Source organism: Anomalospiza imberbis, chromosome 6 (assembly GCF_031753505.1).
Source record: "Anomalospiza imberbis isolate Cuckoo-Finch-1a 21T00152 chromosome 6, ASM3175350v1, whole genome shotgun sequence".
In the NCBI taxonomy this organism is placed as follows: Eukaryota; Metazoa; Chordata; class Aves; order Passeriformes; family Viduidae; genus Anomalospiza; species Anomalospiza imberbis.
The window spans coordinates 24,176,683-24,202,179 of record NC_089686.1 but is presented as its reverse complement, the minus strand read 5'-3'; the positions used below and the strand labels follow the sequence as shown (position 1 = coordinate 24,202,179).

At 48.9% G+C, this 25,497-nt stretch overlaps 1 protein-coding gene and 2 long non-coding RNA genes across 4 annotated transcripts; 2 read left to right on the top strand and 1 right to left on the bottom strand.

Moving 5' to 3' along the window:
* Positions 1 to 8,190: 8,190 nt before the first annotated feature.
* FOXA1 (forkhead box A1) lies at positions 8,191 to 13,632 on the bottom strand. Its single transcript, XM_068192882.1, has 2 exons — positions 13,191 to 13,632; positions 8,191 to 10,783 (listed from the first exon to the last, which is right to left on the bottom strand). Exons 1-2 carry the CDS (start codon positions 13,260 to 13,262, stop codon positions 9,521 to 9,523), a joined length of 1,335 nt encoding a protein of 444 aa, XP_068048983.1. The 5' UTR covers positions 13,263 to 13,632; the 3' UTR covers positions 8,191 to 9,520.
* A 3,943-nt stretch (positions 13,633 to 17,575) lies between these two features.
* LOC137475523 (uncharacterized) lies at positions 17,576 to 25,344 on the top strand. Of its 2 annotated transcripts, none has more exons than XR_010999934.1 (3): positions 17,576 to 17,831; positions 23,577 to 23,672; positions 24,712 to 25,344. It is a non-coding gene; the product is annotated as an uncharacterized lncRNA (long non-coding RNA). The 2 variants fall into 2 exon arrangements; XR_010999935.1 differs by having other exon boundaries at positions 23,574 to 23,672.
* Positions 19,994 to 21,288, top strand: LOC137476633 (uncharacterized). Its single transcript, XR_011000480.1, has 2 exons — positions 19,994 to 20,330; positions 21,047 to 21,288. It is a non-coding gene; the product is annotated as an uncharacterized lncRNA (long non-coding RNA).
* Positions 25,345 to 25,497: the final 153 nt, after the last annotated feature.

Below are 25,497 nucleotides of genomic sequence, written 5' to 3'. Positions count from 1 at the left end.
AACTATACGGTCTTTTAATCTACACTTTGGAGAAGTCATTATGCATGGGGAGGTAAATTACAAACTGTAAAATGCTTAGTTAGCCAGTTAACGTGTATGTTTGGTCTAAACAGACGCTAGAAAAAACAATGTCCTACTTTTGCAGAAAGCACAAGTATTTTAATACTGCTTTCCCTGGGACCAAACACCTTATTCTAAATATATTTAAATGTTTTAAAGACATAACGACCCCCTTCCCCTCAAATTAAAAAAAAAAAAAAAACACCAAAAAAAAAAAAAAAACCAAACAAACTAAAAAAAAAAAAACCAAAACAAAACAAAAATAAACAACCACCCACCTCTATGACACTTTACATAGTGGGAAATATTCTAAATCCTTGAACTTCGGACTTTGCTGAGGTCCATGTAATCTCGGTCACACTCATTAGGAAAAGAAAAAAGAAAAAATCTACCCCCTGCCCAGGGAGTGTTTAAAAGGATGAGTTTGGATCCACTGAAATCAGTCCTGTGAAGGTCAGCTTTGTCTTGTAAGAGGAAAGGTGACAGGGTCAGCATTATTGCACATGATGAAACCCCCACGGGGGCTGGAAGAGGTCATCTCTCCTGTCCCCTCGTTTGGCCAGTGTGTCCCTTCTGGGGGCAAACCTGCTAAGGAAGGTGATGAGATTCCTTTTTGCCAGAGAGAAACATTCGTCTGGCCATCTTAAGGTTCCAAGCTCCCCATTTAGGGTGGGGTGTAAGAACTGTTCCCCAGGGTGCAATTTGACTTTTGGGAAGTGTGGCGTCCCTCCGAGCCTGCAGAGAAGGCAGGAAGTTTCTGGGTGACCAATGCGATTTGCTGGGCCCTTTCCGTGTGACTGCCAACGCCTAGAGGGCATTGCCTCGGAAAAGCGTCTCTGGGGGTTCTGGCGGCTCCCACTTCTGCACTTGCATAAGCTCTTATGGGCCTCCTGCAGTTGGCGCTGGGAAGTTTGGAAACACAAACTGGATCGGTAGTGAGATGGATGCGTGTTTGTCGGTCTGACGCAAAAACGCGTCAGACACGGGGGTCTGCATCTCTAGCCCATCTCGCCGCCGCTCCTTGTGCCCGCTGACACGCGTGCAATGCACCCGCCCAGGGCCCCATCACCACCCTTCGTACGTGCAATGACTTTAGCCTCTCATTGCCGTATTTTACTTGGCCTTGAAAATTAGCCTGTTTGGAAAACACCCGATAGAAAACATTTACGCTGGAAGCCAAACAGGCAAATATTTTAATCTCTCATATTAACACAGGGGTTTTCCAATCGGTTGATTTTTCTGCTCTATTATTTATTTATTTGTGTATGCGTTATTCATTCATTCTCTCCATTCGTTCATTCATTCATCTGCTCCGTCATTCATTCATTCCTCCATCTGGGACAGCGGTAGCCCGGGCTGCGCCCGCCGCCCTCGCAAGTGGCCCTCGGTTTATTGCATTCCCGCAGCCCTGGACGGTGTGATGGTGCTGAGACACCCCACCCTGACCCCCAGGACAGGCTCCTGGGCATCCCTGCGGTCCCTGGAAGAGGCGGAGGACGCCGGAGTAAAGGACTGTTTGCCTGCTTGGCTGCTCTGTGCCTGCGGCGGCTCCTACCGCCGCTGGGTCTCCGCAAGTCAGGGCGAGCAGCGAGGGACGGCGGGCACTGCGCTGCAACTGGGCAAAGTCCGAGCCGGCGACCTCCGCCCGCGGCCCGGCTGACACGGGGCCGGGCGTCGGGGTGCGCCGCGGAGGGAGAGGAGCGGCGGAACCCTCCGGACCCGGGGGCGTCCCTGGAGGGAAATGTCAAGAACCTCCAAGCCCACTGCTGCCGGCTCGGTCGGCGGAGAGGGAATGCGTAGTCAGACCACCAACATGCCTGGAGCCGTACAATCCGCCACTTAATACACTCCTGCAATTTAAACTTCTGGGGACCCCCTCCTTTCAAGCCGATTTGTGTTATAGGTGTTTTCTCATTACACTCCTCCCCCCCCTTTCCTTTGAAATGCACCCCCTCACCACCCTCCCGCTCCCTTTCTTCTGAGCCCTGCTCTCTAATTCTAGATGAGTATTACTTTGCTCTTTTCGTTGGCCAAGCACAATTGTGTTATTGGAGATAATGAATTCAATCCCCATCAAAGAGTATTAGGAGCGCCTTGGCCCTGTAGTGCCTTTTTTCAAACCGGGAATGAAAGGCAGAGAGAAAATTCTCTGGGTAGCCTCTGCGCTGGCAGCTTTTGAAGTGAAGGGAGGCGGGCATTGTTGTTCACATTTTTGTCCATACGGCAGAAGAAAGACCGGCGGCTTTTGATGAGAAGATGAGAACCGCCTCGTCAGTTGAGCAACAAGTTAGATGGCGAAGTCTTCCCGCTGCCTACTGCCTGTGGATAACATATGTCCCGCATTAATAGGGGCTCAAGGGAACAATTGCTCGGGGGGTGGGGTGGGGAGAGCTCTGCTCGGCACCGTCCAGCAGCTCCTTTTTTTTCCCGTCCTCTGGACACCGATGCCCTGATGGGAGTGTTTTTAAGGGAGACACGAAGGTATTCTCCCTGGCTCTTGGTTTGCTCGTGTGTCCACGGGCAAACGGTGTGCACCGATCATGGACTCTGCTGAGGGAGAAAAGGGGGACCTCTTGTGAGATGCTGGGTCACCTCTGCGCACCGTTTCGTTCTGACAGGGCTCCTGGTGGTCGTGATGTTAGGTCTGCTGCCGTGTGTCTGGAGGGCACCCCCCCTTTCTAAACAAGAATCTGTATTACTAGTTTGCGGGCGATTTGAAGCGGGGGGGGGGGGGTGGTTTTGTTTTTTTTCCGGACTAAATGTAGGGTCGGGACTTGGTTTTGTCACTTGTTATTTCCTTTCCATTTCATGTAAGTTAATGACATACCTGAAGTCTGTGAAGTACTTCCTTAGATAGAGCAACCAGGCAAGGAAAAACAAGAAGAGGTAAAACGTCTGTTGTTCACATCCGATAACCTTAGAACTAGAAAACTTGTTGCATACATTTGAATAAGTTCAGACATGCTCTTATTCCAATCTCCTGCCCTGCAGTTCAAAGATTCCCCGCCCCCCGGGCTTTATTATGCTAAAGAGGTCATTACTGAGAGTCACTATGGAGAGATCCCGGTTTGCAGAATGAGGCCCACCTCCTAGTTACCAACATGTTTACATTTTCTGTCGGTCATAAGCGGAGGAAATGTGTGTTAGCAACCCGCCGGGCAGGCTTGGGAAATAGAAGGATTCAAGGGGGAAATATATTTCAGCTATTGCGCAGTAGACGGCAAATGTAGACGATTAGGGAGCACTTAGAGGCATCGGGCACAAAGACGGTATTCGCCGTAGACAAGGTTGCTGGAGAGGGCCAGATCCCACTCGCGGGGCAGGCAGCCCTGCGCCTCGGTGCCCAGCCAGGCTCGGAGTGAAGTGAGAGCTCCCGGGAGCGCGCCTGCACCTCCGTGCTCTGATAGCCTTGCGGGGAGTGGAATCACGCGGGTCCCTCTCAGCGGCATGGGGTAGTTCCGGAGCCCTCCCTTCACCGAAGCGGGTGCCAGCCCCGGGGGCACAGGGCACCTCCCCCTGACCGCTCGTGGCCAAGGGGCTACCCGACCGTGAAGGGGATGCCCCCGCTCCAGTTCATGGATGAGCTTTTCTACCGGACGGCGGCGGACTCGACACTCTTTCACTGCCAAGTGGTGTGTGAACGGGCCCGATTTCGGGAGCAGAAATGCGGTCCCCAGAAACATGCCCACCTGGGGATCCCCGCTCCTCTCTATTCCCTCGGGCGACTCAGTGAAGGCAGGCGGGGTTCCCAAATCCTGAGCTAGGCTGAACCAAAAGAGGGCAACGCCGTCCGCTGGGGCTTGGGCTACCGACGCCGGGTGGGAGACCCGGACGGGCAGGGAGGTCAGTGGCATCCGCATCCCGCGCACACCGGGGCCCCGTCCCGCCCGCTCCGGTGTCGCCTCCGCGCCGCTGCTGAGCTTCCCCTACTGGGGGGGACAGCCTGGGCGAGCGCAGGGCAGAGGGGAACGCAGCAACGCTCCGGTTCAGCGCGTGTTCCGCCTGCTGGCTGGAATAATAATAATAATAATAATAATAATAATAATAATAATAATAATCCCCTGTCTGCTGGTAGTTCACCCTTGGAATAACGAGCAGGTGTAGGAATATTTAATGGGAAAAATTAGATTACCAGTTGTACAATAATAATATCAAAGCAACTACGAACTTCCCCTAAAGTAACTCGCCTGAGCAAAGCCCGTTCGAGCAATGCTACCGCAGCAGAGACGCCATTCCGGAAAATTATCCTTTCTAGGAATTCAACTAAATGCAGGGGTTTTGGGGTGCGGGGAAAGAGAGGACGCCACATATATTTTCCCTTGTAGAGACAAATGGATTCTGCCATGAGGCTGCATATGCCTTAAATCCTAATGACTGGAGACAAAGGTGAGCGCTGGCAGTTTGAGCTGTCCAAAGTTCAAAGATCTGAAATCTCAATGAGTTTCTGTTTGAGGTGAAGGGGAGAAACAAACACCATGGCAAGGCTTGGGCCAGAAAGTTGCAAGGTTTGCAAGTGAAATGCGACGCTATTTACAATAATCTATCCTTAACTGCTACTTTGTCACAATGGTCAGAATAATTATTAGAAAATGACCAGAGGGAACAAAGGCAGGTTTTCTTCTTACCGCCTCCCGTTTTCCACTCTTCTCTTCCCCCAATTATTTTCTCCCGCTGAAACAGACCTTTCGAAACTACAAATTGCAGAAAATGTACCAACTATTTAAAAAAATATTATTAGTCTGCCTTTGCTAGGAGCTCAGAAGGCTGGATTCGCATTAAGAAGAAAAAGACGAGTCATTTTGCTGCACACCCCTTGACATGTAAATAATCAAACCAATTGCATTTTGATTTTAGCTATTAACCATTCTCCTATATTTCCCAAATTATATTGCAGCGTGGGAGTTTTGCGGGGAGTTACATTGTTTACTCCGGTCACACTCTGTGCCCTATTGTGGTGTAATTTTTGCCTGGTCATTGTGTGTTATGTATATTTCCACTTGTCTCCCCTGGAAACAAATACATACTAATTATATGTATGTTAATATATACAATATATGCATCTATATTCCTCTCGAGAGAAGTTTATACCCCATGTTTATATGGGGATAATTTGCTTCTCCATGAATTAAATTTGTCACGAAAATGCACACAAAATCTATTTCTTTATTAAGTCTCTGGTTTTAAAATGTTACTTTCAGAGTGATTAATCACATATGCTCACACATATATGCCTAGATTCCGTTTCATCAAAAGAGGAAAGAAACCATACGAAGTGCATTGTTATCGTAATCATGTGTTTTATCTATAATATTTCTGTAAAAAGCCGAGACAATTGCTCTTTTAAAGACTAGTTGGCGTTATAGCAAGGGAATTAATTTATTTTGTGTTTATGCTGAGGGACCAATTTCAATACCTACTCAACCCATTTCAAAACAATTTTTGAAGCTATGCCAATGACTGAAGTGTTTTCTTGCACCGTTCTCTCACGATTTACTTATGGTTTATTGACACTAATACGATTCAAATGAAAAACTGTCCGGCAATTTTTTTCTTTCTCGTCTTTCCGTAGTCCCGAACATTTGGAATTATTCCTACCAAATAATGTATATCCTCCGATTGTTTGCCGATATAGATGTCAGTGTTGTCCATTCACACTCAGGAAATCGCCTCTTGTGATTTTATTTCTCCCACTTGACTTGGGAGGCTGAAGTTGCTTTTATTCCACCGACTCTTCCCTTCTACGAAGGGCAGGTGCTGCTCGCAGGTGCTCCGAGGAGGTGCCACGGGTGGGGGCTCAGGGACATCGTGCCCTCTTTCCGTGGGGCACAGGACTGTCGGACCCCGCGGCAGAGGGCTCCGCTGCGCCAGGGGACCCTTCCGCGTCCCCTCGCCCCCGGCTGCAGGGTTCCCGCTGCGTCGCCTCGAGAGCCTCTGCCCCGCCGGCGCACCCAACATCTCCCCCTCGTCCCGGGCCAGGGGCCTCCTCACCGCCCAAACTCCGCGTAAATCTTTACAGGGATCCCCCGCCGCCCCGATTTACTCCCCGCTTGTATTTAATGACGCTAAATAAGCCGTTTTTGCTCCCCCGCACGTGGCCGGCCGGAGGTAATTTGCCGAACAGGAAAAGACGAAGTTCCCCTATAAATTGAGGCGTCGGTCGGAGCCGGGAACCTGAAGCCTGGCGGTCTCCAGCTTTGCCTCTGTCCCGGACGCAGGGCTAAGACACCATCTCTGACAGGATCAAAAGCCCCGCACCTGCTAACTCCTTCCCTTTTAGCACAGAGCGACCGGTCCGGCTGGAAGGAGACACTCGCAAAATCCTCTCTACACATTGCGGGCCGGGGGGATGCACCCTCTTCTTGTGCATCCCATTTTTAGCTTATATTTGCCCTCTGGCTCGGGGTTCCCTGAGCAGCACAGGATTAAAGCAGCAGCAGCAGGGCAGCTAGGAGCGGAACGTAAAACGGGACATTTCTTCCCGCTGTTGATTTCCAAGTCTTAAACTGATCACAGAATGCTGCGTGCTTTGCGCCGGGGACCCGCGTTTTTAACACGAGCTGCATCCCTGTCTTGTCAGTGGCTCGTTCTCCACCGCAGACACCATTTGCTTACGAGAAGAAAGGGGAGGAATATAATCTTGATGGCGAGTGGCGAAAGGGCACACGCTGCATCCGTGACAGGCTCCGCTCCTTATCTCTGAGAGGTTTGGAGCCGCGTCGGTCCGCTTAAACCCTTTTATTACCCACGCCCCAAATATTTCCATTACACACGGTCTGTGCTCCTCAGCTGATATGTGAAACTTGCTGCCTTATCGCTGTCAGTCGATTGATATTTTCCGTGTTTAAGCCCAAGGCATTAAATCAATGTCTCCACTCTGCAATGGCATATTCTCTATAGACTAGTCTGTGGGAGACAAGTGAAGTCCTGCTGAAAATTAGCTTCATCCTGTCTCGATTCTCACGAAGCTCCTTTTGGCAGAAGAAGCGGGGCTTTAAATAGGATCCGCCTGCCCAGACCCGGTGCCGAGCAGCCCCGAGCTGCCCCCGGCTGCGGGGGGTCTGCTGATGTTTGCTATTTCGGGATATTCAGAAGCGAAGGTGCCACACAGTCGGGCCATGGGGTAACCGGCCGCACACGGCGACGGGGACAGAACCCCCTCCCCCCGCTGCAGGACTCGCATTCGGCAGCCGGGGGAGGACCTGCGGCAAATGCCCGCCCGACCAAGAGCACCCGCACAGCACGACGACGGAGACAGCTCCGTGTCACCGGGAGAGCCGTGAGCGCGTCTCCGACCGGGATCACCGCTGATCCGGCCACATTTGCAAAGCAGAGGGGCTTTCCCAAGACTCTTTTTTCCCTCCTGTTTTTAGCTGGGTAGTAGTGTTGGAGGAAGGTAGTGAGATTTCTAGGACGCTGGCTTGGCTTTTCTTTTCTAAGTCGAACCTTAAATTAGTTTGTCGCCGCTGTCCCTAACCCGTCAGGGGGCAATTATGTGATAATTACGAGAATTACACAGTTCTTTCATCTGGCGGCCGTGCACGAACAGGGCTCGGCACAGCGAAATCCGTTCACACTTAAACTCCCCTCCCCCGACAAAGTCTATTGCTGGGGACCAGAGCTCTCCAGCGCGGCTGTTGGTGTCGTTCCGACGGATGGTTCCGAGGCGGAACTACAAAGCGGGATCTGGGCCTTTCCAGAGGCCCGGAGCGGCGTGGAGCCGCCCTGGGGATGCTCCCCGTGGGCGTCGTCCCGTTCGGCGGGAAACGCCGAGCCTGGCTGCCGCCGCCCCTACAGCCCTGGCCGCAAAACACCCAGGAGGTTACATCGCCTCGGGAGGCTTTTTCCTGCCATCCCTCAACATATCCCAGAACCGTGAATTAGGGAGGGAAAAAAAAAAAAAAAAAAAAAAAAAAGGACATTACCACACACTCAGTTTCACAGGCCGGTGGCATCGCAGCGCCCCACAAGCATACCCTGCGGGAGCGTCCCCCGCCTTCCCTCTGCACAAGCCTGGCCGAACAAATCTTTCCTCTTCGCATCCACACTTAGGCACTACGTTTTGATTTTCTTGCACACGGCTCCATCCTCCGTAACCCGCCCCAGGAATGTTGTAAGAAAATAGCAGAAGTATTTAATTGATAACATTTGATTTATTTAAAGTCCTTAACTGCAAATGATCAAAAACATACTTCACGCATTAAATTCTCAGTTATCGTTTTAAATCAAAATATTTTTTCAATTACAATCACATTTATAAAATTAACAAAATTTCTTAAATTCACGTGTAATTATTTTTTACCGTCATTTAAAGCAATTTTCAGCTGTAAAGAAAGAAAACAATATAAACCATGCAATAAATTAAGAACATTGAAACAGCGAACAGGAATAATAATAAAACCCGTCTGGCTATACTAACACCGTGTAAAACTGTGGAAAGTGCAATAACACTGGATGATATAAGCTAACGATGGCGATAATTAAACGGCCACAAAAAAGAATTATTAGATAAGTTTGAAAAGGGGGGAGAGACAGAGATGTCCTCTTTTCCTCGCATCAGTGTAGTAGTCAATGTTTCCTAGAGGAGGGGGAAAATAAACTGGTTATAGATACACAGTTCTAGCTGGTACACAATGAATACACTTAAATTAAATAAGTATGTCATCCAAATGTTGATGAGCGTTCCTGATGAACTAGAATCTTCAGTAACAGATGGGAAGGGAAAAAAATCCAACTGGTTGTGACCTCTTGTAACTTTATATTACATCCCAAAACAGGTAACACTTGGAAAAAGATAAGGGTCACATCCTGCACTCCAAATCTCCAGTTGGTCCCCTCGGGAGTGCAGGATCCGGCCCGCAGCATCTGGGTTTTATGTGGGTTGTAGTAGCCGAAGGTTTATTTTGCAAGTATCAAAAGGATGATCCGAGAAAGTAAATAGTTCTCTTGTTGCTTAGAGATTCTCTTAGTGTTTTGCTACTTCACAGCAGTATTGTCCTTCAAAGCCTTCTTAATTAAAAAAAAAAAAAAAAGTCTTAAATGTCTACTCGCTTCTTCATCTCCGTATTGTTAAAGTATTGCCACATACCTGTAAACTTACATGAGATTATAGAACACATAAGGGAGGGAGACGAGGGGGCGAGGGGGCGGAAAGCACAAACAAGTAGTTTACACTCTCAACATTTTTTTCTTCTTTTTAATAACACCCTGCATAGGCTGGGGAAGTCTCCGGGGAGAGGGGCTGGGCGGCAGGGGCCAGAGGGAGTATGTACAAGCGGGACGCGACCGGCTTTGCAGGAGGTCGTGGTGGATCATAACAACACACAACGCGTTGCGAGACACTTAAAAAGTAACAGTCCTTTGCACGCAGCGTGCGGAAACACCTTGGTCTGTCTCAGGGAAAGCGGGAGAGAAGCCAGGAAGGGGAGGAGGGGTCTCGGCCCCGGTGGCGGGGGTTGCACAGCTAGGAGGTGTTTAGCACGGGTCTGGAATACACACCTTGGTAGTAGGAGGGCTCTAGGGCCGAGGGCTCGATGCTGCTCCGGCCAGCCATGGAGGCGCTGCCAAGGGGCAGCCCACCGGGGATGCTGGCCCCGTAGGAAGAATATTGCAGCGCCTGCTCGTAGGCTTTGAAGTCCAGCTTGTGCTGCTGCTCCGAGGAGGACATGAGGTTGTTGATGGAAAACGGGTGGTTGAAGGAGTAGTGGGGATCACCCTTGAGGTGGAGCTGGGGTTCGTGGGCTAATGAGTGAGGGGGGTGTGGGACGGAGGCCAAGGTGGGTACAGAGCTGATGGTGGAGGAGGCGGCCGAGGCCGAGGTCTTTAGCTCCGTGCTTGATCCACTGTGGTCCATAGACTGAGGGCTGGTGGACGGGTTGGAGCTGGAGAGAGAGGTGGCCGTATCCAGCTGCGCAGGTTTGTTGTGGCCTCTGTGCAGAGGGGAGTTGGAGCTTGAATTAGAGGCCCCGGCCTGATCTTTCCTGCCCTCCTGAGTGGCTTTACTGTTCGCCGGCTTCTCGCACTTGAAGCGCTTTTGCCGGCGGAGGTAACAGCCGTTTTCAAACATATTGCCAGAGTCGGGGTGCAGGGTCCAATAGGAGCCCTTGCCGGGCTTGTCGGGGGACCGGGCCACCTTGACAAAACAGTCATTGAAAGAGAGCGAGTGGCGGATGCTGTTCTGCCAACGCTGCTGGTTCTGTCGGTAGTAGGGGAAAAGGTCCATGATCCACTGGTAGATCTCGCTCAGCGTCAGCATCTTGCTGGGTGCCTGCTGGATGGCCATGGTGATGAGGGAGATGTAGGAGTAGGGCGGCTTCGCGTGGGGATAAGTCCGCTTGAAGGACTTAGCGTCCCGTGTCCTGCCGAGGTTGGACTGGGTGTAGGCCATGGGGCTCATGCAGGGGTTCATGCCGCCGTAGGGGCTTAGCCCGTTCATGGGGGCCGGCTGGGCAGACATGGCATTGATGCCACCGGGGCTCAGCGCCGTGCCCATGGCGGCTACGCCGGCCGGCATGCCGTTCACGGGCCCCGCCGAGCCTGCCGGCATGCCGGCCACGGCGCCGGGACTCAGCCCAGCCCCCAGCCCCGTGTTGGCGTAGGACATGTTGAAGGAGCTGGAGGTCATGTTGCCGCTCGTCGTCATGGTGTTCATGGTCATGTAGGTGTTCATGGTGTTCATGGAGCCCAGCCCCGAGTTCATGTTGCTCACGGGCACCGAAGAATAGGCCTAGGGCAGCGAGACAAAGAGACGGAGTTAGAGAGGAGAGAGGTGTGGCAGGACCCCGTAGGGGCCGGATCCGCCCGCCTGGCCCAGCCAGCCGTGCAAACGTCCTGCTGCGGGACACCGGCCGCTTCCCCGACACCAGGGAAAAAGCTCCCCCAAAGCCGCACGGAAAGGCAGCTGCTTCCATGAAAAGGTCTATTTCATATCTATATACATTTATAAATAAACACGGAGCGGGGGTGCTCTTTCCGGACGCACTCCCGGCTTACCGGCGTGTCGCAGCTTGTGCGGACTGCACCGGGATCAGCGGGGCGCACGGACCGACCGTCTTCCCTGAGCCGCTCCAAGCCCTGACGGAGCCGGGCTGCGGGCTCAGACTGCCCCGGCAGGACGTGTTCTCTCTAGCGCATTCCTATATTTAGTTGTTTATGTGCCTTGTCTCGCTAGTTAAATACTTAAACTCATCAGAGTATTGAAATTGGTGGGTGTACATTGTTTGCTTGTATTTTCTAAGAAAAATCTCACACATGTCTCCCTTCCCGCAATAATTTAAATTTCTTTTCTAAGAAACATACAAGACGGAATAATGTCTTGTTGCAAAATAATATAAAAACCCCCACCCAAACCAAACAGGTCTTGTTGGCCTGTTTTATCTGTGGAAAACTTCCCCGGTCTACATTTTCTATCAAATTAGTCTTTAAATTAAAGTTTAAAAAAAAAAATCAACTAACCAATCAAATACCAAAACTTTCCCAAAGCATTAAAAGCTTGAACTTCTCCTCTCTGAGATTTTCTACAATTGCACGACGTGGAAAAAAATTGAAGCACCCTAACATACATAACACAACTCTTAAAAAAGGCAGAGCGGGAGAGCTTGAATTTGTGCTTTCCACTACAGCATCTGATTTAACAGGAGAGAGAAAGACGTTCCCAGTTTACTCGAACTACGGCTAATATGGCTAAGAAAAGGAGGCTTAAGCAACGGTTAAATATTTAAAACTCATTTCTGATCCCCACAAATTTCACGAACTTATAAACGCACTTTTGATTTAGAGGATCTCATTAAATATTTGAGATGGTAGAACGCGGCTGGGTTTCCCATGTTGCATTCATGCAGTTATTCAAATTAAATGGCAAGAGGTGAGGAAAGACTGAAGTTTAAAAAAATAGCAAAAGCGAAGTTCCCTTAACTTTATGTTTGTGGACAATGCGTATAAGCGAGGAAAAACGAGTCTGGAAACGGCACGTAATTAGGATGACCCTTGTTTGCCCTTAGCCGACTTTCCTGTATTAAAGGAGATGCCAGCCGGGTGACACGTATCGGCCTCTGTCCGCGTGGCCCTATGGGCGCGTGTGCCAGCTTCGGGTGCGGGACGAGGCGTGGGGACTGTGAAGCCGTGTGTCCGGGTATGCTGATGCAATGCCCGGGTGCGCACACCCAGGTGCCTGCCTCGCTGCCGAACTTCCTCAAAACGGCTCCTTCCAGGGCGGGAATCCGCAGTGCTGCTGGCCGTGCTGCCGAGCGCTGGCTTCCCCGGGACCCCCGTTGCAGAGCCTCAGCGGCACAGCGCGGACCCCAGGCCCCAGAGGGCCGAGGCGCGCCGGTGGTACGCTCCGGGCTCTGCCGCGGCCCTCTCCTCCGCCGCAGTTGTGGGAGCTTAGGCCGGTTCTCCTCCGCCTTATGGACGTCGCTGTCAAACGGGCGCGGGGGGCGGAAGCGGCTGCCGCGGTCCGGACCGGGTCCGGGTGGGGGGCGGTGGGTCCGGGTGCGGGCCCCCTCCCGGCCCGGCTCTCGGCAGCGCCGCCAGCCGGCCCGCGGCAGCAGCGCACGCCGCGGGCAGCCCGTCTGCAAAGTACGGACAAACGGCTGGTCTTCCCCCTCCTTTCCTTTCCCCCGGCTTTAACAGGTGAGGGCCCGGCGCTGGCGAGCAGAGAGGCCGGAGGTCCCGCTGAGAAGCTCGGGGAAGGTGCTGCTCCCGACCAGGACGCGCTGGCGTCTGTCTCCCTCGGCCCCTGCCATCTGCCGGGAAGGAATCGGGCGCCGGCGGCGCGGCGAGCGCTCTGCCCCGAGCCAAGAGTTTACGGGGTGCTTTTGTGCCCGCCGTGAGAGAAGATTATGCCTCTTAGATGAGCTCAAGCGCTGCCCCCGGCCCCCCGGCCCTCCTGGCGGGCTCGCAGCCGCCCCGTGTCTTCCCCAAACGCCTCCAGGGCTCCTGGAAGCTGTGTTTTCCTTGGGGAAGCCTAGCCAGTTTCGGCGCCGGAGGGAGGGGGAGGTACGTTTGCGTTGGCAGGATCTGGACTGCAAACCGATTCTTCCGATTGCTGCCCCCTCCAGACCCCTAACCACCCCCAGGTCCTCCCCTCCCCTGCATAGGGGCAGCAGAGAAGCCAGACCCTGGGATTTACTCACCTCCTGAGTGTCGGCGTAGTAGCTGTTCCAGTCGCTGGTTTCATGCCCTTCCATTTTCACAGTCCCTAACATTATGGAGCCAACCTGCCCGGTGTAACCATCCAGCCTTCTTGCAAGCGAGCGACGGGCAGTAGGAAAAGAGCCCGAAAACCCGACCTAGCAGGAAGCCAGCTCTCAGGAGGGGCGAGGGGTGCTGAATTCTGCTCTATAACCGGCCAAAAAGGAGGCAGGGAGCGGTGTGGGGCGAGACAGTTGAGAAAGTGAGGAAGTGCGGCTGGGATGTGAGTGGAGTTGAGCTGATGTGGATCTTACGTCGCAGAAGTACCCACCTCCTCCTCCTCCTTTCCCCATTTGTCCGCCGCACAAAGGCGTTCGCACCTACAAAGCCGGAGATGCACCTGCAAACAAGGCAGTCCCCCTCGCCTGCAACTCCCCCCGGGGCGGCACTTTATTTGCAAAGCTGCGTAATTGGTTTAAGCTTGTGGGGAAAAAGGAGAGACAGAGGTGGGAGAGGGGGACAGAGGGGGGCGGGGGGCGGGACGGGATGGGACGGGGGACAGGCACGACCACCCTTTCAGGTGGACAGGACAAATGCTAGGAGGGATAGGGGGAAATGAAACGAGGTAGATGAAGGAAGGGCAGCCCCCTCTATTTGAAGAGAACGCAAAAGGCCATCCAGCCTTAAACCCCTGAGATTAGAGGCAATATTTACTAAAGGCCGGTAGATGCTCCTTTAACTTGATGGCCGGGACGTGCTTCAAAGTCCCGAGTCCTGAAGTCCACAGGTTCCCCCCTCTCCCGCTCGTCACTTCACAGCTGGTTACCGCGTAGGTACCTCCAGGCCCTGACGCGGCGTCCCCACGTTCCCATCGCCCTCGGGGCAGGGGATCGGATTAGGCGCTCCGGGCTGTGAGCAGGAGGCTCGGCTCCGCGCCCCCCAAAGCCCTCCCAACCCCCCACCGCACCCCCCTCTTCCACCGGGCTAAACTAGCCCTTCAAACGGGGTGCCGTCCTATGTAGATGGTGATGATATTGCTTTTTCGGGTGCCTTATGTGCAGAAACCATGTGAGTCACCGTGCTGAGATATAATACTACAGGTTCCCAATAAATACGGACAGAGGCCTGAATGCGGATCCACTGATATTAACCTCCGCTTGGCAAACATCAGGTGAGTCACTAGAACCATTTTATATCCTTACTCTGGAAAGCCTTCAGCCCAGAAGGCTCATTTGGAAGCTTTCTCTGATGCCAGACGCCCAGGAGCAACAATAATAGGTAGCGGGTATATCTCATTTCCAACTTCTTGCTTATTGACCTGATTTCTCACAGCGAACTGGGGAGGAGGATTCTACACAGGCTGGTAAAAGGCAAAAAACACCGATAAAACAAACTTACACTGGAAAAAGCTTTTTTATTATTATGGAAGGAATCTCTCAGTCTTTGCAGAGAGATCAAACATTTTCTGTCCTGTCCGGCTCTTCGAGCCTATGTCAACACCACGGACTTCTCTTAGGTTTGTCTATCCTATCCCTTGTGAATTCGTTCCCACCTAGCTACTAGAACTTTTATTACCTCATAGTAGAAAACAAAAACCAAAAAGTCCAAACAAACAAACAAACAAAAAATCTACATCACCAACCATCAGCTACTAACCCTTCCCCCCCAAACCCATACAACTTTTCCAACAGTGGGAATTTGAAGGGAAATAAAGCGTCTTGGGATTTTGAAAAAGGCTTGTACATCATATCACATAACTATAATACACACCTGGGTCTGAATTTCAGCTTGATGTGTTTATCATTCAGCATGGCCATAGTTTCTTCTGCAGTGATTTGTTCTCGAGTGATCTGTGGAAATGTCAGCCCCAGAAACAGGATTTCAAAATTTCTTATAGAGACACAGGATTCAAATGGCGAGATATAGCATATCTCTGCCACAACAAATACGTTTTAACTTGTTCTCTAAATGCATTTTCTGTTACCCCTTTCTTTGTTCTTTCTCTCCTCATCCTTTTTTTTTTTTTTTAAATATGGCAACAGAATTAAGTCAAATCCTCGAAACAAATAAAACTCTGGAATCAGCAGAGGAGAGCAACATATGAAAATATCTCTTGAAGGAAATAAAATATATAAAAGCAGTGGATTAAACCCCTGCTTTCTCAAATGGTCCAACTACACCCATGGAAACTGGGACAAACCCCAGCAGAATATCTAAAAAATATTAAAATTGTGGTCTTCATGTATGCACCCTCCCTCTTTTCCTAATGGAAGCGGTGTATATGTCTGAAAACAGAGACCCTTCGGTGGTGGCTTGTCCATTTCAGTATTTGAGGTCTGTGGAGTATGGCTCTCCCCTGGCAGCACAGCCGCATGCGGACATGCTGGCAGGAGTGTAGCTGCCCCCGAGACCCCGCTGTCGGCACCCCCCCGCTGGGTGACCTCGGGGCGGTGCTGCCTCGCTTTCCAGAGCCCAGCCCCGCGGGAGCAACACCCGACGGGACGCCGGGCACCCCATGCTGGGTCACTCTGTACCTGGAAAAAAGGGCAGGCACAAAGCCGGCCACGCTCATCGGATGCTGCTACAAACCACGGAGGCGTTTCATCGGGCGGAGCAAACGTGGAGCCGGCAAAGCCTCTCTGCGGGCCGGCCTCCCCCAGGCCGCCCCGGCTGGGATGCCCGCGGCCCGGGAGGGGAGGGGAGCCGGGGGTTGTGCAAAGCCTCAGCGCCTCCTGTTGTCCGGCTGCGGGTTTACCGCCCTCCTGAGGTTGCTCCCAGAGGTGAGAGCACAGGCAGGATCTTCTCTTAATCAGCTTAGAGCCTCTCGACTTGCCGTATAATAAGCAAGCCCTAGTCAGAGCCAGCCGCTGCTGGAAATTCTCTTCAGCCCGGTTGCTGTGGTGCAGCCCTGGTGGAGAAAATCCTCCCTTAAGTCCAGCAGAGGGTCAGGACGCCTCTGCCCACGGCCACAGAAAAAAAGCGATTATTTCAGTAGCTGCCCTTGCCCTGCATTTGAGCTTTTATGTAGTGAAGCCCTATGTAGGATGCTCTGCGAGTCCAGCAGGATTTATCAGTACCCTTTGCAGCAGGCTCAGCAGAGAAGCACTCTCCCAGGATGCGGGACGCTGTGTAGTAGCCAGGAGCTCTCCAGTCGCGCCTAGCTGATGCGTTTTTCAGGAGTCAGGTTAGTAGCACTAGCCCCAGTTACACAGCACCTTTTCCCAGCTCTGGCTCGAGTAGCACCAGTTTCTGTACACTTTTTGTTTGTTTCTTTCTTCTTTTTTTCTTTCTTTGATTCCTAAATTTAGTGCAACCTGGAGAAACTGCAAGCTGAGGTGAGTTCTGCTTTACCCGGCTAGATGGGATCAGGGTCTCAGCTCTTGGCTCCACCAGTGTGCTCTGTTTGCACCAAGGGTGCAAACATAAAACCTGACCAAAAATTGCGGAAATAGGTGTGTGGAGCGGGGGCAGGACTTTCAGGGGAGACCGTGTTACCAGCGCTGTCAGGAAGAGGTGGGCACCGCAAAGGCCACTCAGCAAGCGTCTGGGTTTTGGGAATCTCGTCGCCTTCTGGCCGGGCCGAGCGGCCTCGCCCCTGAGAAGGGGCTTCCCGCAGGTGCTCGAGGACCAGAGCTGGCCCCGGCACGGCGCTGCCCACGGGGACCGGAGCTCCTTGGCGCCGGTCGTCCAGAGCCGCCCGGGAGCGCCGCCCGCAGGCTCTCTCCCACGCGTGGGCCGAGCTTTAATTTTAACGTGGAGCGCTGTTTCAGTTCGTTCCGGTCTAAGTTTCCCCTGGCAGCAGCAGCATCTGCCGGCCCTTCGGTTTGACTTGCAAGGGCTTTACTATATTTTATCCAAAATACCATCGTCTTTTGAAAAAGATTCTCTCGGCAGTGCTTGCGCGGGCCAGGCGTTTAGCTCGGGAAGGAGCTGTGAGGTTATCTCCGCATCGGTATTCATTCCCTGCCCTATACTGTACATCCTTCTTTTCGTTTGCGCGGATCTGTCTCCTTCAGAGGGTCCCTCATACCCGGCTTTCCAGACTGGTCCAAGCCTGTGCATCAGGTCGCCGAAAACATCGGGAGACCCCGTCAGCCTCCCCCACCTTCTCTCCACCATGGGAAATCTCTCTTCCCGTCTATTTCCAACCTGAAATCCTTCCCCATTCAAGAGGGCAAACAGTAACCGTCTGGGAACGTGCCTGTGCCCAGAGCTTTGGACGGGGAAGGATCGTGGGTGCTCCGGGAGCAGGGGTACGTGACTGCCGGTAGCGCCTCTCCTTCCGGGGGGAGCCCACAGAGAAGGCGCCGAATCGGGGGGCTGTTTTGCCTCCCTCCCTCCGCCCCTCATGCAGGCACAGCCGCCCCGGTTCTGTGCTCCTGTTCTCATTTAGAAGAGCCCGTGGAGGTCCCCTCAGACATGCCCGGAGGAGCCCCCGTCGGGGCGGTCGCTCCCGCGCCCCTGCCCCCGGAGCTCACGGACGAGAAGGCGGCTTTTCACCCTCCTCTGCTGGAGAGCAGGGCCCAGGCAGAGAGGGCACTGCATGGGGTCATCATTTGCTTCTGAGCTTTAGCTAAGTGAGAGTACTCTTCCAGTCTTCGACCGTGACCATCAAGCGGCCTCCTTCCTGCGACCGGCCCAAGGTAGGGCACCTCCCTTTCCTACAGCACCTTTTCGTCCCCAGGAGCCGTGGTCTGGTTCTCCTGGGCAGACTAGACGTGCCCGCTCCGCTGCACCATCCACGGCAGGGAGGGCCGGGTGTCTCACCCCTCTTGGCGGCGTGCCTGCCCTCTGCCGGGCCCTCGGCCGCGGGTTTCCAGCCCCCTCGGCCGCCGCCGCAGGGCGCAGGGGCTGCGGGACCCGGGCAGTGCCGCCCGGGGGCCCGCGGGAGTGCGGCCCCTCCGAGGCCCAGTCCGGCCGCGGCCGCGCCCTCGGGGCTCCGGGCAGCGCTCCCGGCGGCGCCGGGCCCGCGGGCTCCCGCGGGTCACGCTCAGGGCCGTGCTCCTTTCATGGCCGCTCTGCCAGGCCCTGCAGACATTATTATGTCGCTCGTTATAACAGTGATGTTCCGTTGCAGGATTTTTTTTTTTTTTTTTTTTTTTTTTCAGTGCAATTCATTGCATTTAATTTTCTAGGAATCCTGCAGAACCGATATCATAAGACTTGAACAATGTAACAAATAATATTCTGAAAGTACTCATGTATCTGACTAATTAAAGGAGAAAGAGGAAAAAATAATGAAATGAAAAATTATGAATGTTGATATCCAATGGTTACAGAGAATAAGGGAGCTTCTGTTTTGTGTTCTTTTGGGTTTTTTTCTACAGTGTAATAAAAGAGTTCTTAACTATGTAAATCATTACCTATCATAAACAACCAGTTTATTTTTGCTAATATGATTAGATGTATGTATGCCATTTCCAGAACTCCAGTTGGCAGGATGCCCACACTTCAGCATGTGATTGACCAAGTGTGTTTTACTTTACTTTTACAAGAATAAAGTCTGTTGATAATTATAGTTTGATTCAAGAGCGGCCATGTAGGTTTTTATTTCACTTATAGTTTGCTTTACTTATGTTATGATATACTGAAACATAAATGTAAATGCTTCTGTCGTGTATTTCAATCAGTGTGTCTATTCTTGTTCAATTACTTGATATATTTTTGAAAATCTTCCTTGGTTTATTTTGTTTTAAAGGGTGTTTTGTTTTGAAGCAGCCACAGTGCTGCTGTGGTATGCTTCTGGCATGGCTTACTATGGCATGGAAGAAACATTATCAGAAGAGATGGGAATATGATTATGCACAGGTAAACACAAGTACTTAGATGACACCCACTTTGTAGAATCTCACCCAGGTTCCAAAAATGGTATTTCAGGATATATATGGATTTTTGCAAGAAGCAAAGAAAGCAAACTAAGGCAGTGAGTGCAGTTAATCTAAATAAACTGGTATAAGAAATAACACTTGATAGGAGATGCACCTATGCATGAATTCTAGAATTACTTATTTGTTAAAGTTGCCCCAGTAATTTAATGGACCAAAATCTTCCTCCCCTGACCCAACAATATCTGCTGTTGGAATCAAAGGTATTTCCACTCTCTGATAGCCTTGCTTCTCTAAAACCTGCAGTGAGTTGTCTTTGAGAATATCTGCTTTACTGATAAAAACCAATATCTATGTATTGGACTGTAGATTCAGAGCTGATCACCTCTTTGTAATATTCATCTTAATATACTACTCCAGTTCCTTTGCAAACTGACTTTCCTATGCAGAAAGTAGACTTGGTTTGATACCTTTGAGTGATGGAGAGTGAAGGAATGCTACTTTCTTTCACTGCATATCAACATATTTTCAAATTGTTTCCTATCTTCTACTTTACCTGCAAAAAGTATTCATTTCACTGTCTCTGTCTCTACAGTAGTTCTGCAGAAAAACCATGGGAGATACCAGTATCCATTCTAGAGGGCTTTCTTGTCTGACAGCTCTGAAGAATTAAATGTTCAAAATAAAGACTGGCTTATTTAAACTCCTCCTCAGGGAGCAGTTCCACAGTGTTATACAGCTTGCAGTTCCTAGAGCATAAATTAATTCAAGCTGCATTCACTGCTCGTTTTCTTGAGCTCATTTCCTTGTCCTGTATTAACAAGGACAATGAGCAATTGTGGGGTGTGTAGCAGCATTTTCACAGATATACAAACACTGTTCATTTACTCCATTATAGGACATAACTAACCTATGTACAGCAAAAATGATGCTTGCCCTGGAAAAGGATGACCAGAGACCCTAACACAGTCAGGTTTTACTCTGAAATATGAGAATGTAAGTATCAACTGGTAACACCCTAAAGGCATGTGATCCATAAAATAGTATAGTCAACCAGTGCCTATGGGAAAGTAGAGGAAGGTCTGGATTTAGTAAAATGTTAGGACTTCCCAGGGGAAGAAGATGTTCAGTATTTTGAAGAGTGGTTCATCATTCCAGCAGCTGGTCTAAGCTTCTGCTGCTGCTTCAAGTACTTCAAGTGTGAATTTGAAAACTGCTGAATAGTTTAAAGAGACTGACATCATGAAGATTATTTAGATCACCACATGGCTTCTGTCACTTGGGTTCAGTTCTCTGTGCAGCTAGAGGTGAGACAAGGTAAGAATCAGATTTAATTCTTTCCTCCTCCATCCCTTTCTAGCCAACAAGGCAGCTGCCTAAGTGTTTCTGTAGCTTCAGGTTTACTCCTTTTTACGTGTTAATGTGGGATGATTGAGGGAATCTAACATCTGAACTTTCCTTCTTTTCCTCCTAAAGAGAAAACTCCTCTCTTCCATCCAAACAATTTCATAGGTCATCAGTTGGCTTTGCCATTACCCATTGAACAAACCATTTTTCCCTTTTCAGGATCTATGAATATTTGCTCCAAAATCCATCCATTCCTAGAAATCCTTTAAATCTTTTCGAATATTATCCTTAGAGGATGCTGGAACTTCAGCCTCTGCAAACAACTCTCCCTGCCCTTTGAGGGGCATTTCTTTTTGTTGCTGTGATGTGAAGACTTTTCTTATGATTAAGTGAGATTGTTATGTCCACCAAAGCTGAGTCTTCAGCTATGTGAAACCTGAGATCTATAAACATATATAACTACACCTATGTATTCAATATCAAGCTGTTGTCCTAAGAGAACACAAGAGCTGGACTGGAATAGCCAATCGGCTGTATTAACTGAAATACAACGGAGAGTAGAGATATGATATATTTTTGATATGATCAAATATAATCAAATTTTAAAACTAAAGCAAGCAAAGGCCCAATCCCAGAAAAGACTTTGTCAGGTGTTTAGCTGTAATTTCTCTGTTTATTGCTTACAGCCTTATTCAAAGCCAGGAATGTCTCTGACCTTGTGCCTATAATAACAGCCATGTTTGATGGACTTCCAGAAGTAACTCATGTAATGTCTCATATAATAAAATAGCATGTACTTGGAAACATTACCGTCATGTCATACTAAAAATAAATCTGTGAATCATTATCGCTCAAAATGACCAAGTGATTTTCTCATTGTATTGATCTTCTCATTATAAATACTGTTTATAATAAAAGAGCTTCATCTGGTTCTCAACTTTTTTATTTGTATCTATTTTGAATTACATTATATTATATTAGGAAATACCAATGTTCTTAAATGGGGAGAGAAGAAAAATAAAGACAAAGCCCAAAATCCTAGGAGGAAGAAAAAATTTTAACTATTTCTGCTGGCATGGCACTGGCAAATACAGATATCTTACAATTATAATGGAGATTAGTAGAGCTGGGTGTGCACATTTGTTATGGATCAAAGATAGGATATAGTGATTAGAAGAATGACAATGCTTTCAACACTCACAAAGGGATTGAATGTGTGATTTATATTACTAATTCCACAAAACCTCTCCATCACTGCTTACTGCACAAGGGATTCAATATAGATTGATCACTGGAAAAAAAAAAGTATTTCCTTCAGCTCAGTTGGATGCAACTAACAAAAAGTCTTTTCAGTATTGACACTGTCTGATTTAAGAGATAACGCCTCTGCCTTTTACTCTACTCTTCTGCTACAGATTACTGCCACAGTGTAACTGTCAGAGAACTTCTTGTGCTACATTCTCAATACATCACAGTTCAGAATTTTAGCTTATAATTAATCCATTTATTCTGATTATTTATGGCCATTATATATATATATATACCTGACAGAAATGTTAAAGATGTTGATGTCCTGGAAAAGCAAAGAGTAGCCTGTACCCGGAGTATACACACCTCTGATTTTCTATTTATTATCAGTCAGAAGAACAGATTCAGTTATGAATTTACTACTGGTTCTACTAGGGGACTTTAGACAGTCATTCAGTCTCTCTTTGTTCTGGTTTCTAAAATGGAATAATGCTACTTTGACATCATGGTGAAAAAGTATTTCTAGATATGCTCTTATCCTTTCTGTTATTGCATTGGGGAATAGTTTTGAGCCTGTGTACTGCCATTCTGATGCAGACTAGATCGGTGCTTTGGCTGTAGCACAGCAGAAGGGAGAATGCAGCACCCCCCAGCAGGGCTCGGGAGCCTTTGGACTATGACATGTGCAGAGATTGTCACAGCCAGCTGGAAAAGGATACCAAAGTGATGCTTAGCATTTAGTGTCAAACTAAATGGTGTGAGCCACAGAGCTGGCAAAGTAGTTATGCTCTTTCTTTTTTCTTTTAAACAATAACTACTCATCTCTCCAAGGACTCTCTGTGGTATTTTCTCAAGAGCCCATAGCAGGCTGTAGGTATTTCATATGCAACATGCTGTCCTGATTTCTGGTTGCCTAGATGAAGGTGGCTATTGGAAGCATGATTAACTCCAGCTGCCTCCCAGTGTCTGTCTGTCTGTGGGCACTAGGTGCATCTCAGTCCATCATGGGCTTGGATCATCAAAGCGATGTGCACTGGGAGTGGGACTTCCTACATGACATGGGCTCAGACAATTTCAGAGATGAGGAATTGCATTTTTAAATTTATCCAACCATCTGAACAAGTTTTTCATGATTGCTTTTCTTCCTAAGAATAAAAAAAACCTTCCTTATAACATTAATAGACTAATAACTTAGATAACACAATTTATGTGACATTAAAAAGCTTAGTGATCTGGTGAGGTCTAATTATGAAAAATAATAATGTGTACCCAGGGACTGAACTTGCAGAAGGCTTTCCAAATCTAGATCCATTTGCTAACTATAAAGATTCATCTACTGATTAAATTTTGGATTTTGCAATCTTCAGAGATAGGGCTTAACCTGTTTAACTAAATACTTAATGTTAATAAAAACCTCCACCCTCAGGCTTCAAGCATCGCTGTGATCATTAAGGGATGATAATAATAATACCTGGGGAAAGGGGAAAAAAGCTATCTCTGTTTTCCTGTGTATCAGAGATGAGAATCTGTGCAGCTGTCCTCTCTGGAGTTCAAGCTAAAGGATCTAGATGATATACTGGCAACAATTTCTCCAGGAATGGCTGCTGAGCATCATATGTAGCTTAGTAGGGCAAAAAAATGTATCATTTGGGACTTGACATCAGATCCCCTTGGGTGTTTACTTGCTTTGCATACAAGGCCTAGGGACCATTAACACAGGACATGTTTATGAACCAAGGCTTGAACCTTTCTCACAAGCTAACTGCATTCCCCAGGAACTGGCCACTGCTCTTCTGCAAGCAGAACTGACAGCCAACAGATATAGTAAGATAACACAGCACACTCATTTGCCATTTTATCACCACTATTAACCTAAAGAGGTAAAGAGGAAATTTGTGTCTAAAGTTTTTTCCTTCCTTCTGAGACTTTTTTTTTTTTTAAATGCAAATCCTTCTTGTCATTCAGCAGATTCTTACTGGAACTTCCTGATGCAAATACCTCTTCACATGCAGGGCTTTTTCTTCCACATCCCACTGTGACTCCTGCAGAGAGGAACTGTTCTAGGTAAACGAAATCATTGAAGCTTTACTTACTGTTTAACTAGTTTGAAATGAATCTGTTCTCTAGGCTTACATCTGCATTAAACTGCTAATAGGATTCATCTTCAATGTGGCAATCGAACACTTCATTCCTGTTCTCAGCTGCTTTAATGGCCTGGACTGCTAACAGGAATCCTTCAGCACAAAACAGCTGTTTGATATTCTGGCTACTGCTTCTCCAGCTACTCTGGGATTCTTGCTAGACAGACAGAGAAGCAAATTAGGCACCAAATAGAGAGACTTTCTTGGGCATATTACAGGGCTTTAATCAGTTATCTCATTATCAGAAGAGAAAACTTGCTATTAATTGGCATGTAATGACTGGCTAATAACTTTTTCATCTTCAACATGTTTTCACTTGCATTATCAAGCTAAAAGTTAGCCATCTAGCCTAGTATAAGTTTCATTCTTTGCAAGAAAAAGTTCCTTAAACTCCAGGAATACAATTAGGCAGGAGAAAAAAACCCCCACAAATGTAGCTGAAAGCTACAAAGAAAGGAGAAGATAATAGGAGACATTTGTCTGTTAGACCAGTGGAGGTTTTCAAACAGTTTAATGCCATATTTGAATCCAATATCTGCAGTTAGTCCCTACAGTTCCTTGTGATCACATGGGTGTTGGAGGTTCCAAAGGGGAAAAAGAAAAAAAAAAGGCTTTATTTTTACTCACCATAACACACTTAAGTGGATGACAAGCATAATTCTGTGAATCGTTACAATCCAGAGATTCATGGAAATTCCAGCACTTTGCATTCATATTAAATGCAGGAAACTACTTTTTCCCCTTACTGCTATAATCTGCTTTGCTTTGCATGTGTTCTAGACCATCAGCCTTCTTGGGAACCTGATCAATGTGACCTTGTAGGTTTTGTAGGCCATGGTTATGACCATCTTGATAGATTCAGTATTCAGTTTGACTTTCCACATTTTCTTTAATTTTTGGCATTTGCCATCTTCCCTGTATTTTTTGACATCGAAACACTTTTTTTTTTTGTCCACTTATAGTACATACTTCATGTGTAAAAAGAACTACTGTTAAAATTTAACTTTTACCAGACAGCTATCAAATATGTTCGACATCCCTGTTCTCTGAAGGATTGGCTAGTAAAACTGCAAGACATGGTGTCAGGACTCCTCTCAGAGAACTGTTTCAGACTTTTTGCTCATTTAGTACTGCAAAGCTGTTTGGTTTATGGACTCTGAGATGGAGTCTCTACTTTTGCACAACTGCTAGTACTGAAAATAAAATCCTAATAACAGAAACTTTATTGATGATGATGAATGAACCACACACAGCTGACTGGGGCTTTCATCTTCAAGCTGAGACTTTGACAATAACAAAAATTAGTTTTGTAAGAAAACTGTGACTACAATTGCACCCAGGAAGCAACTGCAATGCATGGTGCACAAGTTCCCAGAAGTGCCGTTCTTATGTTTGGTTCCCAGGGCAAAGCAGACAGCAGAGCAAGGGTTGCTATACACAGGAGAGAAATGAGGCTAAAAAGGTACAAATCCCTTGCCCATCCCGCGCCTTTCAGGATCCCGCGGGTAAACTGGAAGGAACACGTTTCTAATGACATCCCCAGATGAAGCTGGTGCGTTTCAGCTCACTTAGGAGAGGAATGTCTCACCAGTGCCGGACTCACAAAATGCCTCACGTCCCGGTCTCCCAGTGCGGCGTGTCCGCGGCCGTTCCCGCCGGGGCACGGCGCTCGCTGGGGCGGCAGCGGGCGCTGCCCTCTCCCCGATCGGGAGCGCGCTGCTCGTCCTTGCCCTGAGCCGGCTCAAGGG